Source organism: Vidua macroura, chromosome 5 (genome assembly GCF_024509145.1).
Source record: "Vidua macroura isolate BioBank_ID:100142 chromosome 5, ASM2450914v1, whole genome shotgun sequence".
Lineage (NCBI taxonomy): Eukaryota > Metazoa > Chordata > Aves > Passeriformes > Viduidae > Vidua > Vidua macroura.
Window position 1 is genome coordinate 3,874,725 of NC_071575.1, and position 13,304 is coordinate 3,888,028.

General features: G+C 42.5%; 1 protein-coding gene across 2 annotated transcripts in view; it reads right to left on the bottom strand.

The window, feature by feature from the left end:
- CACNA1C (calcium voltage-gated channel subunit alpha1 C) overlaps positions 1-13,304 on the bottom strand; it is a 455,730-nt gene that overhangs the window by 112,676 nt on the left and 329,750 nt on the right. For both annotated transcript variants that reach the window (XM_053978340.1, XM_053978341.1), the window contains exon 10: positions 4,750-4,840. In XM_053978340.1, the coding sequence (XP_053834315.1) occupies positions 4,750-4,840 (91 nt within the window). The remainder of the gene's footprint in view (positions 1-4,749; positions 4,841-13,304) is intronic.

Consider the following 13,304-nt stretch of genomic DNA (forward strand, 5'->3'; position numbering starts at 1 on the left):
GCAGAGGAAACGTGTCTCTTTGTACCCTGAGGCAACAGGTTATGAAAGCTGTGACACATCAAAAGAAGATAAGTTCCACTCCCAAATGCTGTCCTTGAGGATAAAAGCTGTTCTGCTCCTACTGCAGGGCAGATGTCAGCCCAGTACAAGGCAATACCATGACAGGAATAATATACTGTGGAAGTTGTGGAATGCTTTTCAATGTCCTGTGGAAGCCTGCAAAACCATTTTCAAATTCAGATGCCTGATAAAGTGCACTTCCTTAGGAAATAAACTGTGCTGTGCCACAGCACTCCCATTGCCAGCAGAATTACAGCAGAAATCATTATGAATTAAATTGGTTGGTCTTTGTTTTGTTATCATTCAAAATTTCTTAGATTAGTTCTTAAATTCTTAGATTCCTCCTGAAATTCCTGCTGGTTTGAAGGCTGGCATTTCTCCAGACAGGACAGTTAATAGAGGCAGTTTCTATAGCATGGATACTAGAGAAATAAAAGCTTCTTTGAGACAATTTATCAGTAGGCAATAGTTTGTGTTGGAGAGGTACTCTCCTGATCTCACATAGCATATGTCTCTGTGGAGCTGAGAAAGGCTGTCAGAGAAGTTCTCCTTTTCCAAAAGGCACATTTGAGCCTGGCTTCTCAAGCACATCTTTCTGTCAGTCACAGACCCAGCCTTTCAAAACTCTAAATTCTAAACTCTAGATTTTAAAAGAACAGAAAGAATAGTGAGTAATTCTAAGTTGCCTTCAATGAAAAAGCATTTTCTTTCAGTCTCCTGGGCATCTTTTTCCTTTTATCACGAGTGCATTTTGATAGCAAGCTCAGCCTATAAATGTAGTGGTGGTGCTGGGTGGTTAAACGCCCTAGGCAGCCTGATGTCAATAAATAAATATATTGCCTTTGACTTGAAAGCCCCACGTTGCTTCAGTCATGTCTGGTTGCAGCCTGCCCAGAGCAGCCTCTGCCCTCTGGGAAAGAGTGTTCTTATAGCAAAGCAATGGGGACTCAGAGCCTCGGGGTGAGTTTGGAATGCTGGTAAAAACACCGAGACTCATCTGCAACAGGTGAAACTCAACAATCAAACAAAAATCTTGGCTAACAGAGAGGAGGTGACTGCTCAAAAATCCAGGCCAAATCTTCAGCTAGAGCAAATCAGGATGACATGACTATATGCTAGTATATTATTAATACTAGTACTCAAAATCTAGTGCTTGATAAGGAATTTTTTTAAAAGCTCAACTGACTTCCCACATGAATTTTCACTGTTCTTGAACACTGGGCCAAATTCTGATTCTTAGGTTCCAATAAAAGAACACACTCATTCAAAGAAATCCTTTCTTACATTTTATACATTCCAGAAGGAATATTGATCCATGGGGGGTTTGAATGAGAACTCAGTCAAAAGAAGAGTATTTAATATTTCTTGAAACAATGACAGCTGGTTTCTTTGTCTGCCTACGTGTTCGATATGGTAATAAAGAAACCAGAAAGGATTCTAAGCCTCAGAATCAGAGGCAGGTCTGAATTGGCCCATAACATAAAGGAATTTGCAGATCCACAAGTTTGAAACAAACATTTTACAAAAGCAGGCAGCATTGGCAAAATCTGTATCTCACTCCAGAATTTCATAATCAGTGATAGAGCCATTCATTTTATGAAGGAAGGAGCCTATCCATCTCTTAAAGATGAAAAGCAATCTGAGGGAGGCCTTGAGGATTCTCAACTGTCCTTGGTAAGGACTAAACAAACCCTTTCACTAACAGATTTCAATTTGCCTACTATCCATCACCCATTTCCAGATGAAGTGAAAAGTGGCAAGGAAACTGTTTATCTCTCTGAATCTTACATGTCCTGCTCTGCTGAAACTTTGGACCCTGTTTTAACATTTAAAACATGAGAAGAAGAAATAAAACTCTGTTTTCCTGTAATTTTCCTATGTCCTTTTCCCTAAAATATATTTGACTTAGCCATCCCTTCTCTTAATGCCAAATCAGGGTACTGCCATTCTCCTGTGAGCACGCTGGGCTATTTTAAGTAAACTCCATTCTAAGCCATGATTACGTTTAGAGTTGGGTTTAACTTCAGCCCTCCTGGCCACATTCCAGCTAAGATAATTATGTTCTGGTTGCCAAAATTCCCAATGCAGTTTCAGTGCAAAACAAGTTATCCCTCATACAACCCCTTAAACACTTGTGCCTGTTGTTTTTAAACACCTGTCACATTTTACCCTGAAGGTGGCTGAACTCTAATGCTGTGGAAGCAATCCCCGCATTTACAGTTCATAAAGTGCTTTAGGATCCTTTGGGATTAAGAACATTAAATGAATGCAAGCTGCAATATTAAAAATACATGAAACCTTAGAGTAACTGCTGCCATTCTTTTTGGCACTGTGTCCACACGTATAAGGGACTTTACTACTCTGACATTCTGAAGAAACAACACAGCAAAGCACAACCAGTCCAGGGGGTTCCTGGAAAGAAACGATGACAACTTTCTGACACTGAGGCTGTGGAGGCTCCCACAAGGAAGGATGTGCTGCTCCACCTCATACTAACAAACAGGGAAGGATTTGTTGGAGATGTGAAGGTTTGGGTCAGCTTTGGCTGCTTCTCTGGACCAGATGAGCCAGGGTGGTCCCTTCCAACCTGACCTGTTCTGTGAACCATAGCTGCAGAATAAAGGGGTTCTCCAGAGTGGATCCAGCTGATGCTTCCTGTATAGTGCCAAGAGCACAAGCAACTTGGTGGGGTGCCAAAGAAAGGGCTACAACTGCCCCAGTGCTGTGCATACATCTGGCCTGGTTCCTGCAGGAAAGGGTTTATAATCTAAACTAAAAGATTCAGCAGGTTCCCAACAGCAGGCAGGTAGAAGAAAGCAATCACAAATAATTTCTCCGGGGGCTTGTAAATCACTGACTGACTCTTAAAGGAAAGTAGAGATTGAAATTACAATATATTCCACATACCACATCTTTTAAGGCAGATCACAGAAAAAAACACAGAACTGACTAGGATGGAAAAGATCTTTGAGATTATCAAGTCCAACCTGTGGCCTAACATCACCTTGTCAATCAGACAGACCATGGCACTGAGTGCCACATCCAGCCTTTTCAATCACCTCCCGGGACGGTGACTCCACCAGCTCCCTGGGCAGCCCATTCCAATGTCCAATCACCCTTTTTGTGAAGAACTTTTTCCCAATGTCCAAACTAAACCTCCCCTGGCACAGCTTAAGGCTGTGTCATCCTCTCCTGTTGCTGTTGCCTTGGAGAAAAGCCTGACCCCCACCTGGCTACTCCCTCCTTTCAGGTCTCCCCTGAGCCTCCTCCTCTTCAGGCTGAACACTCCCAGCTCCCTCAGCTGCTCCTTGTCTGGAATTTGTGTTCCAGACCCCTCACCAGCCTTGCTGCCCTTCTCTGGACTCGCCTCAGCACCTCAACATCCCTCCTGAACTGAGGGGCCCAGGACTGGGCAGAGCACTCGAGGTGCACCTCACCAGTGCCACGTACAGGGGAAGAATCACTGCCCTGGTCCTGCTGGCCACACCATTCCTGATCCAGGCCAGGTGCCACAGCATTCCTGATCCAGGCCAGGTGCCACACCATTCCTGATCCAGGTCAGGTGCCACTGGCCTTCCTGGCCACCAGGGCACACTGCTGGCTCATGTTCAGCTGCTGTCAGTCATAACCCCAGGTCCCTTCCTGCCTGGCCACTGTCCAGCCATTCTGTCCCCATCCTGTAGTTTCCTGGATCCTCCTTTCAGCTTTTTAGGGATGGGTGTCACTTTGTCCAGATTCCATTAATCTGGGACCTCCCTGGTGAGCCAGGACTGAAGATAAATGATGGAGAGTGGCTTGGAGAGTTCTTCTGCCAGCTCCCTCATCACACTAGGATGGATCCCATCTGGCCCATTCAAGCAACATCCAAGTGCTCAAGGCAGCTCCCGGGATAGGACAGAGCCTCAAAATACTCCAGCATGATACAAGCTTTAGCACTGATATGTTTAGCTCACGTGTCAAGGAAATTTGGAGGGAATAACGTATTGCCCCACAGCATAAAGTCCATTCTTGTTTAAATAATGCAAAAGGGAATAAAGGACTCCTCTTGCCTATACTTGCTCTCTGTGAGGTTAAAACTATTATTTTATTTTGCCATATTATGGCATTTCTTAACTGCTATCTCACACATTCTTGATCGCCTCCACTTATTACAATGGTGCAATTTCAAGGAGGCATTAATCCCCCCTAATTGTTGTATTTCTTTGTCACTACAGTACTCTGTCCAGCATTTAAAGGGTGTAATTCGGTCTGCAGGATGGGAGTTGCCCTCAATGTATTTCTATTATAAAACACTGTAAAGTGTACAAGAATCTTTAGAAAAATTAAAATAGACCGGTCATTTCCACTCTTCGGTTTACATAGACTGGTTTTGAAAGTCTATAACCAACGAGGAATTTTAAAATAAGAACACTGTTACCCACCAGTTTCTCTTTTAGATATTATACAAAACCAGATCTGCTTATCCTGGGCACTCTGTCCCTTATTTACATCTGCATAAAACAAGAGGTTCTTCACCAATGTCCAGAGTGAGTTTACATCACAATTAAGATAAGAACCTGGATCGATAGATCTTCTTCAGCCTCTCCTTTCACTCCCTGTGGGTTTTTTTCACCTTGAAAAGCCTGACACTTGCCTGGCTTTCCCCCCCAGTTCAACCCAGGCCCTGACACAGGAGCTGGGTGTACTCACGCCAGCCTTGCGCCGCAGTTCTCGCCTTCCATGTCCGCTCCGGGGACGTTGTCGGTGTTCACGGACTCGGTCTCGCTGGTGGGCATGCTCACTGCAAGGGTCAAAGGGAAGAAAAAGAGAGGGATGCCCATTAGAACCTGGCACACCTCTTAATGAGTGCATGACTGAAGGAACTGGCTTCATGAGAAGACCCTCAGCTGCAGCTCCTGAGGATTAAACAATTTGCTGAGCAAGTCTAGTGCCTCCCTGTACAGAGCAGGCTGGGCAGGTAGACTTCATGAACATACAAGTTACTCAAATGCTAAAGAAAAGGGAAGAAGCAGCTTCTCTCCTTCTTTCAGAGTCAGTTTCTGGAAATTTTGTGAATGAGAACCACTGGAAAGTAAAAAACCTGACAAACCCAGCAAGAAGCTTTTGTTTGATTCCGTTGAACATTTAAAAAAAATGCCTCTTTACCTGCAGCAGCCCAATCACCTCACTGCCCTCCCCAATCTTTTCTGCAATTATTAGAATACAAATAAAAGGTACCAGGATTGAGATGCATGCAGATAAACAGCATCTGTTAGCCTGATAACAAATACCACATGAAGAATACTGATGGCCCATCTGTCATTTACTAACCATGAATGTGATTCAACCTTACACCTAGAAACTGGACCTAGAGGTATCAGAGAGAAATTCAGACTCTCTGCCCCACTCAGATATTATCAACAAAGGAGCTAATGAACATGGACTTTGGTGCAGCTTTATACTGACTCTCTCAGCTAAGAACTGGACAGAATCTTCTAGGCTTTTACAGAAGTACCATGGAACAAACATCAAATGAAAGCAACCTTAGGTGTGAACCTCTCTCATCTAGATTCAAGAACCTGGTTTTAGTTGCTATCAAACCTCAAGATTTTATTTGCTTCTACAGACCAAAAAAAATCCCTCCAACCCATACCATTTTAATTTCCTCAGTTGCTCACAGCTCCTGCATAAGCTCCAATCACTCTTTACACATAATCTTAAAGGTAGGAAAATGGATAGGATCCAATATGTGTCCTGTCCCCTCTTCACCCCTTTTGGAATACACAAAAAAAAGAGGAAAAAATTGTACTTAAGACTGAATGATGGAGGAGTTAAACTGATCTCCCAGGAGCCTGGTAGAACTTCAGAACATCACCTGCATTAGCTGTTGCATACATACCTCAGATGAGGTATGTGCTGTTAGCTGTTGGAGAGATTTCTAACAGCCTGCAGAAACATATAACTCAATAATATGTCTGTTTGGGGGTCATTGGTGCAAAATGAGCCAATGTAGAACAAATGGGTTCTGCATTTCAATTGGGCAGATGGCTCATGGGGCCATGGTCTTCTTCCAGGGGCTAAAAAGACATCAGAAGGCCCTTTCAAAAATTTTCTGTGTTACTACTTTGAAAGCATTATGGTAGAAATGTCCCTCAAAATGAGCTATCTTTCCTTCATCCCACCACAATTCACATATCTCCAGCACACTTACTGGGAAATCTAAAATTCTTGTACTGTGTTCTTAGGACCACATGAAATGTGGCCAGACTCAGACTCTCTAGCACTTTTGACAGAACTATGAAATATTGTACTCTAATGGTGCCTACTCCTTTATGAAGACAGATGTTTTAATACTCTTGTCTATTTGGAAAGACAAATAAAGGAAGAAACTGAATTCATGTTCTGATATACATGAAACAGTCAAGTAAGCTATGAGAAAAAAAAACCAACATTCATAATTAAATTTTTTTGTCCAGAGTAAGCCCTGCAGGAGTAAAACCAAAATACTGATATTTCACAAGTCAGTTTGGAAGATGAGGTAAAACACTTCCAAGCCATATTTGAGCTTGTTTGCAAATAGAAAACTATTCTGAAGACATTGGCACGAGATCGATTTGCAGAGCAGCTTGTTATCCTGAGTGCATGAGGAGGACACTGCACAAGCACCAGACAAAGCCAGGCACTCACAAGCAGGAGAACACAAATTTGATTCATAGGCCAGAATGCACAGAGATATACGGACACACAGACACATGCAGTGTGGACACAGAGCGCAGTGGAACATTACCATGGCTTTCTGTGGAGTGACTAAACCAAGCAAACTTTCCTTTCTTCTCATCAGGCAAACCAGCTGGAGGGCTTCCTTTCACAGACAAGATGGTCAGTGTCAAGTACCAGGAACAAGACATCAACAGAGAACATGCAGCCAGTGACAGGCAAAAGAAAAAAACAAGGAACTCAGCTTACACCCGATATCCACTTCTGTCTGAAAACTTCATAATGTGAGTTAAAAGTGCAAAATGCAAAACAAAGGTATACAGAGGTATGAAATATCACTAACAGATTGTCAGACCATAACTTCTCACTTGCTTTCTGTTCTTTTTTATATCTGGCTCTTGAGAACGTGAACTTAATGAATTTAAGTTTATGGGTCATATCCCAGAGACCTCTTAGAGTGTGCCCTGTATTTCCCTGACCTTGCTGCTGCAGAAAGTCAAACTTCAGTGAAGTGAGAGGTGCAGGTGCAGTGGTACTTGGGCTGAAGAGACCCCATGGATCACTTTGCTGGCATCACCTCACAGGACCTCATTACAATGCACCAATGGAAAATGTTAAGGACAATCAAAAGTATTAGGATGGTATGAAGTATTAGAGGAATGATGGTCTAGAGGATAAAGGTCAGGATAGAGAGGACACTAGGGCTGAGTTCCCCAATGCCATATGCTCTCAGAAGCACAATCACTTTACCTGGCACCTCAGACCACCTTCATTGCCAGGGGACAATCAGGTGTGCAGTGCTGCGAGGTTCATTCACGCCAGTTAACAAAACCAGAAAATAAAGATGCTGCAAGAAGAGTTGTGCATAAACTGGGGCTGAATATGAGAGAAAGTAGACCAAGTGCAGCCCAGATGGCTTTCTTATCTGACTCAGTTCTCAGAGAAGCCAGACCCTGTGCCCACACCCTGGCTCCAGCCTAGAAACAAGGCAGGCATTTTTTGCAGTCCGGGTAATTAATTACTGGAACCATGTACCAAGAATGCTGGTGGTAAATCCACCACAGGAATGTTTTAATCAGGAAGAGATGTTTTTTCCAAATGGTGGGCTCCAGTCCAGACCAGAGTTGTGTTTAGGACCATGGCATACAGACAATGCTGTCTCAATGGCCATTTCCTCCCTGTAATTTTGGGAGTTGAGAGAGACAAAGGCAAAAAATATGCAAAGGCTGATGCAAATCATGGTGGCTTTGCTTACATGGGAATCTCCTTGTTTAGATTTATGGGTATCCATGACCCACTGGAGTTGATGAAATCTCCCGTTACCTACATATTCTCTAGGTAGCATAGATGGCAATTTTTTTAAAGTGAAGTGAAACAACTTTCTAAAGTCAGGCGAGTATCTCAGGGTTTCAACAGAGAGCAAATCATAAGGACCAATAGGTTTGATATTCTCTCTCCAGTTCCTTCTGAAGCCTTTGCACTTCTTACATCTTACCACAGTGTGGCTTATCACTGAACATGGACTTTTTCTCCTGGACTACCTAAACTCCAATTTCACATCGCTTACATAGCATTCCTGCAGCAGTTACAGTGGCAACAAAAGCTATATAGCAGCTTCCTTAAAAACAAATCTGAAAAAATGCTTTGTGTTATGTTAATTCTAGCTCTGAGACCTAACAGACAGAGAAAAGTAAGAGCAGAGTCTGCAGTCTGTGACTGACTAGACAGATGTGCAAGACCCTTTGAGAGCCTCTGTTCCATGTCACTGGCATCAAGCACTGATACCAGCTCTACTCCTGCACTAACATATGTCCCTCCCCCGATGAAATGCCCCATGGGCATGCAATGAATTATTGGATGGCAGGTTGCCAAAAGACAGCCAACCACTGATACAGAGAGCTGGCACAAGCAAATATCCTTCTGTGCAGTCCTGAGATGATTTTTCCTTCACACACTTGGAGAACAATATTTGCTTCCCAGCTCAGAAAAACAATTTCCACTGTTGCATCTTGCATTTATGAAATTCTTGTCATCTTGGCAGTGGAAGTAATTTTAATATTCAGATTTATTTCCATGGATTATATAATGCTGTCACACTTCTTGCTGAATCTCGCTTTAATACTGTGACATTGTAAGACTCAGAGTCAATCATGCTTGGGCAAAGGGTGCCCAGTTCCAGAAACACAGACAAAACAAACTGTTCACAGATTTAAATGGGACATGTTACCACATTGCAGATCTGGGCATTAACTATAAAACTGGATATATTGGAGGCTATTCACATTGTCTGACTTCCCCTCTCTGATTTAGCTGTTTGAGTTAGGCTACAGAGGCAGATAGAAACCACAGGTTTTCTGAATGATGTGCTGATGTGTCCCACAGTTGTATGGACTGGTTAAAGAAGACATTTACTTTACATCCTTGGGTTAGGTACTTGGAACAGTGTGACTATCCAGCAGTATTCATAGTGAAAGATCTCTGCAGTTGGTTTTCAGATTTTAAAAAAGCCAACAATACATTTGACTGACTTTTAAAATATGCTCACTCAGACTCTAATTTCTCCAATATGCCAAATTCTACCCGTAATGAACTACTTTGCAAAATATGGGTGTAAATAACCCCTTTTGCCCACACTGGCATTTGAGGTCAGAGAGACCTGAAGCCATCATTTCACTTTTTTGTGTCACCTTGGCCATATGACCAAGCTTTTCTACATAGCTGTTGAGTTTCTCTGCCAGGGGGGTGTAATTCTGCAGCTGCCCTGCCAGCCTCTCTGAGAGGTGCAGATGACACACATCACAGTAAGTGCTAAGTACTGTAGTTATTATTGATGCTAATGTCTCCCAAGTGGGACTCTGCACAACTACCATGCAAACCTAAAGAGCAAAGTAATCCTGTGAATTCTCCAGCTGGTTTTAAGATTTCTTTTCCCATCAAGCACAACAAGAATAAATTGTAATACCCAGGCTGCTTCCTTTAACAGTATGAAGTGAATGACTTTGTCTCTGGTAAAACCCTGCTTCCAGTGGTGCCTTTCATGCCCATCATTTCATGAATGAGTCTATGGACAGAATATCAATTGACTCGTGTTTTTTTGGTGGTGAGCTCTCATTTTAATTAATATGTGAATATTGCCTAGCTTTCCTCTTCTGCCTGTTTTGAAAATGCTGCAGTCATTCATCTTATTCATTCATTTAAATAAGATACAGCTTTCACTCTGCTCCATGCATGCAGTGCCTTGGGAACAATCAGTGGCTATGCTCTTAAATGCAAGCAGCATCCAGAAGATAAATTGCAGAGGTAAGACAGTTTTCCATGGATGTCCTGATTTTGTCAGGAAAATATAGTAGATATGACTGGGGAATTCTTTAGTGTTTTCTGCTTTGAAAGGGAGCTTTGTGACAGATAAGCTTTTACAGGAGAATAAGAAAGGGAACTTAAACTGTGTGTGGGATCTTGGAGGTTGCATGCCTCCCAAACTTAGTCAATGTGTCAATAAATCTAGCACAGTAAAAAATACCCAGAAAAAAAAGTGAAAATACTTGGAAAAGTATTTTCTAAGGGCTCAGAGACCAATACTCATAAATGACAGTATTATACACTACACTACATTTAACACATGTAACACATACACTTTGCATAGCCTGATTTTGGATTATGCACAGATGAATACAATTGCAAGGAGAACAAGCTGGATTCACACTCTCACTCAAGGTCAGCCACAGAACACAAGGATACCAATGAAGAGGCACAAAGCAATTGCCAGTTGCATCCACTTCAGTCAAACAGGAAAAAGCTTTTGGTAGAATCATCTTTCCATCCATGAAAGGCACCACAGCCACTGTGCAGTGACAGGACCTGTGATTACACCAAGCCCAGGCTGGGCACTGGACTGCACCACAGAGGCTGATGCAGTGTGACACTGCTTTACTGAATGGAGCAGCACAAGGCAGGAACATTGCCAATACTCAGATGGAGTATTGGATCATCCAATGTTCCATTCATAGATACGTTATCTACTTTACAATATAAATTGCAAAGTATATTTTAAAGTATATTTTTATACACTTTTATATATAAAGTATATATTTATAAAGTATATAAATAAAGTATATTTTATTTATAAAGGCTTGTTTTAACTCGTCCTTGTCCCCTTCCAGAGGGTCACCATATATCCATATACATGTTGAGGGGATATAGCTATGGGCTACATAAATTTGTACCTTACAGAGGGGGAAGAGGAGAGAGAGTGAAATGTATTAATTGTGCAGGCATGTGATTAACAGATCTGTCATTACCACATGCAGATTACTGCACACCTATAAATGCATTACCTTGCTACTAATTAATCTTCCTGGGACTTATTTTACTGTAACAAACTCCTCAGCTAGTTTGAACAGCTGCCATTTCCCTTCTTTTTATAGCAATATTGACAGTAATATGCTGCATTCCATAAATTCATTACAGCCATAAGTTCATTCCATAAGTGGAATTCCAGTGAGTGGAATGCATGTGCACAGAGGACCAAGTAATGGGCACAGTCAAACTGCTGGCCCTGCCAAGTGACAGTCTGCCAGTGCCACACATATTCTGTTCTGGATTTGAAAGGAAGAACTTAAAATCTCTTTACATTTGCTGCCTGAGGGACAAAGCTTTTCTTTGCATAACCTGTGGTATCTCAAAATATCTTGTAAGCACAGGGTGTGGGACTCACCCAAAAGTAGACTCTGCAGAAAGGAGTCTAACTCTCTGCTGAAAAGGGCAAGGGGGGCAGTGTCCCTGGATAACTGAGCAAACACCTGAGCCTGCTGCAGGAGCCCCTGCCATGCAGAGGATCTGCCTGCTAGGGCAATGCAAGTAACTCTCACAATCCCTGTGGCTGAAGGAGGATGGATTGGCTGGGTCACAGGGTGACAGAGGTGCTACCAGAACACACCTTGAAAGATGTCTCTCTCCTGAATCTGGATCCTCCTGTGACCTCCTAAACTGATTTTCTTGTCTGATAAATGACTTGCATCGTTTGCCTTGCTAGGAGCAACAGCTAAGGTGCCAAAGTGCAAGGCATTTATTTGCCAGGACATGGTTTATAGTGTTTCTGTGCCAGTATAATACTTTTTAGCAACCTCTCTGGTTCCCCACAGAATTCTGAAGCAATTCAAGGATGGACAGACAAAATGAAGGAAAGGCAAACCCGCTGAGGATCTATGACTCTTTCAACAGCATTTTGCAAAAAAATCACAACAACCCATTGGTAAGAATTCTACAAGTTTTCTCTCTCATTCTTCATGATTTTTAGCAGAGGAACTAGGACAGGCAGCAGTGCCATCAAACGCTCCTGAAACAACCCCACAAAATTATATGTGGGCAAAAAAAGCAGGAACATCTCACTGGAAAAACAGAAGGATTCCATTATTGCAGGCTGGTCTTGCAGGCGCCTTGGAAATGGGGACATGAGAGCTGCAAACACTGCAGATAATGTGTTGGGAAGTGATACAAACATTGATCATGAGCAAAATAACTAATGACAAGGGAAATGCCCTCGAGACAGTAAAAACCACTAAAAAAAAATCCCTCTGCTTTTTGTGCCTCTAATAATCATGAAGTTACTAATATTTCTCACTGGCAGTTATTAATGAAAAGAGACAAGACATAGGTTTTAAGCACAAATGTGGTTTTAAAACAGCCCATGTGCTGGGTTCTGCAACTGCAGCCCATTCTGCAGTTGCTGTTCATGGGGAACTTCTGCATCTGCCCACCTACACAAATGTACACCTGCATGATGGGGTGGTAACTCTGATTAGGATCTCCACTTCAGCAGCAGCATCTTTGTTCTTGCAGTGCACAGCCCTGTGAATCCATCTTCCCTGCAGAGTCCAGGAGAAGTAAAAAAAAAAATTATAGAAGCTACTTCCAAGCTGATCTGCTTAGGTCATCAGAAACTCTCCAGGGAGCCTAGGTGTCTGCTTTACACCTGGACTGCTAAACTTCAAAGGGACTGAGATGCAGCTCTGGCTGTTTTATGACATTCCTGCCTGTCAAAAGCCATTTCAAGGTGGGTGATGCCTGAGAACTCAGTGAGTGGCCTACAATTTGTGATCTAGAGCACATAAGAGGATAGGTCAGGACAGCAGGGACTGTTTGGGGGGTGCAATGGGTGGGAGATCATGCCCTGGTAGCTCACAATGGACATTTTCCCCAGAGGAAGCCTGCACAGCCCAACAACCAGGCACCTTAGGCAGGAATTGTGCCAATGAGAAGGTGTATCTTCTCTGGTATAGAAGAAGGAAAGTATTATCCAGGAGGCTGGCTCTTGTTGGCAGACAAAACCAAAAAAAAAAAAACAAAAACAAACCCCAAACCCGAAACAAACCCAAAAAAAGGAAAAAAAACCCAAAAACCAAACCCACAAAAAACCCCAACCAAAACAGAAACCCCCCCCCAAAAAAAAAAAAAAAAAAAAAAAAGCAAAAGAAACCCCAAAAAAACACAAAGAAAAGTGAATGTGAGGGAAAAACTGGGCTGTATTATTTCAAAGGACAGGCAGAACA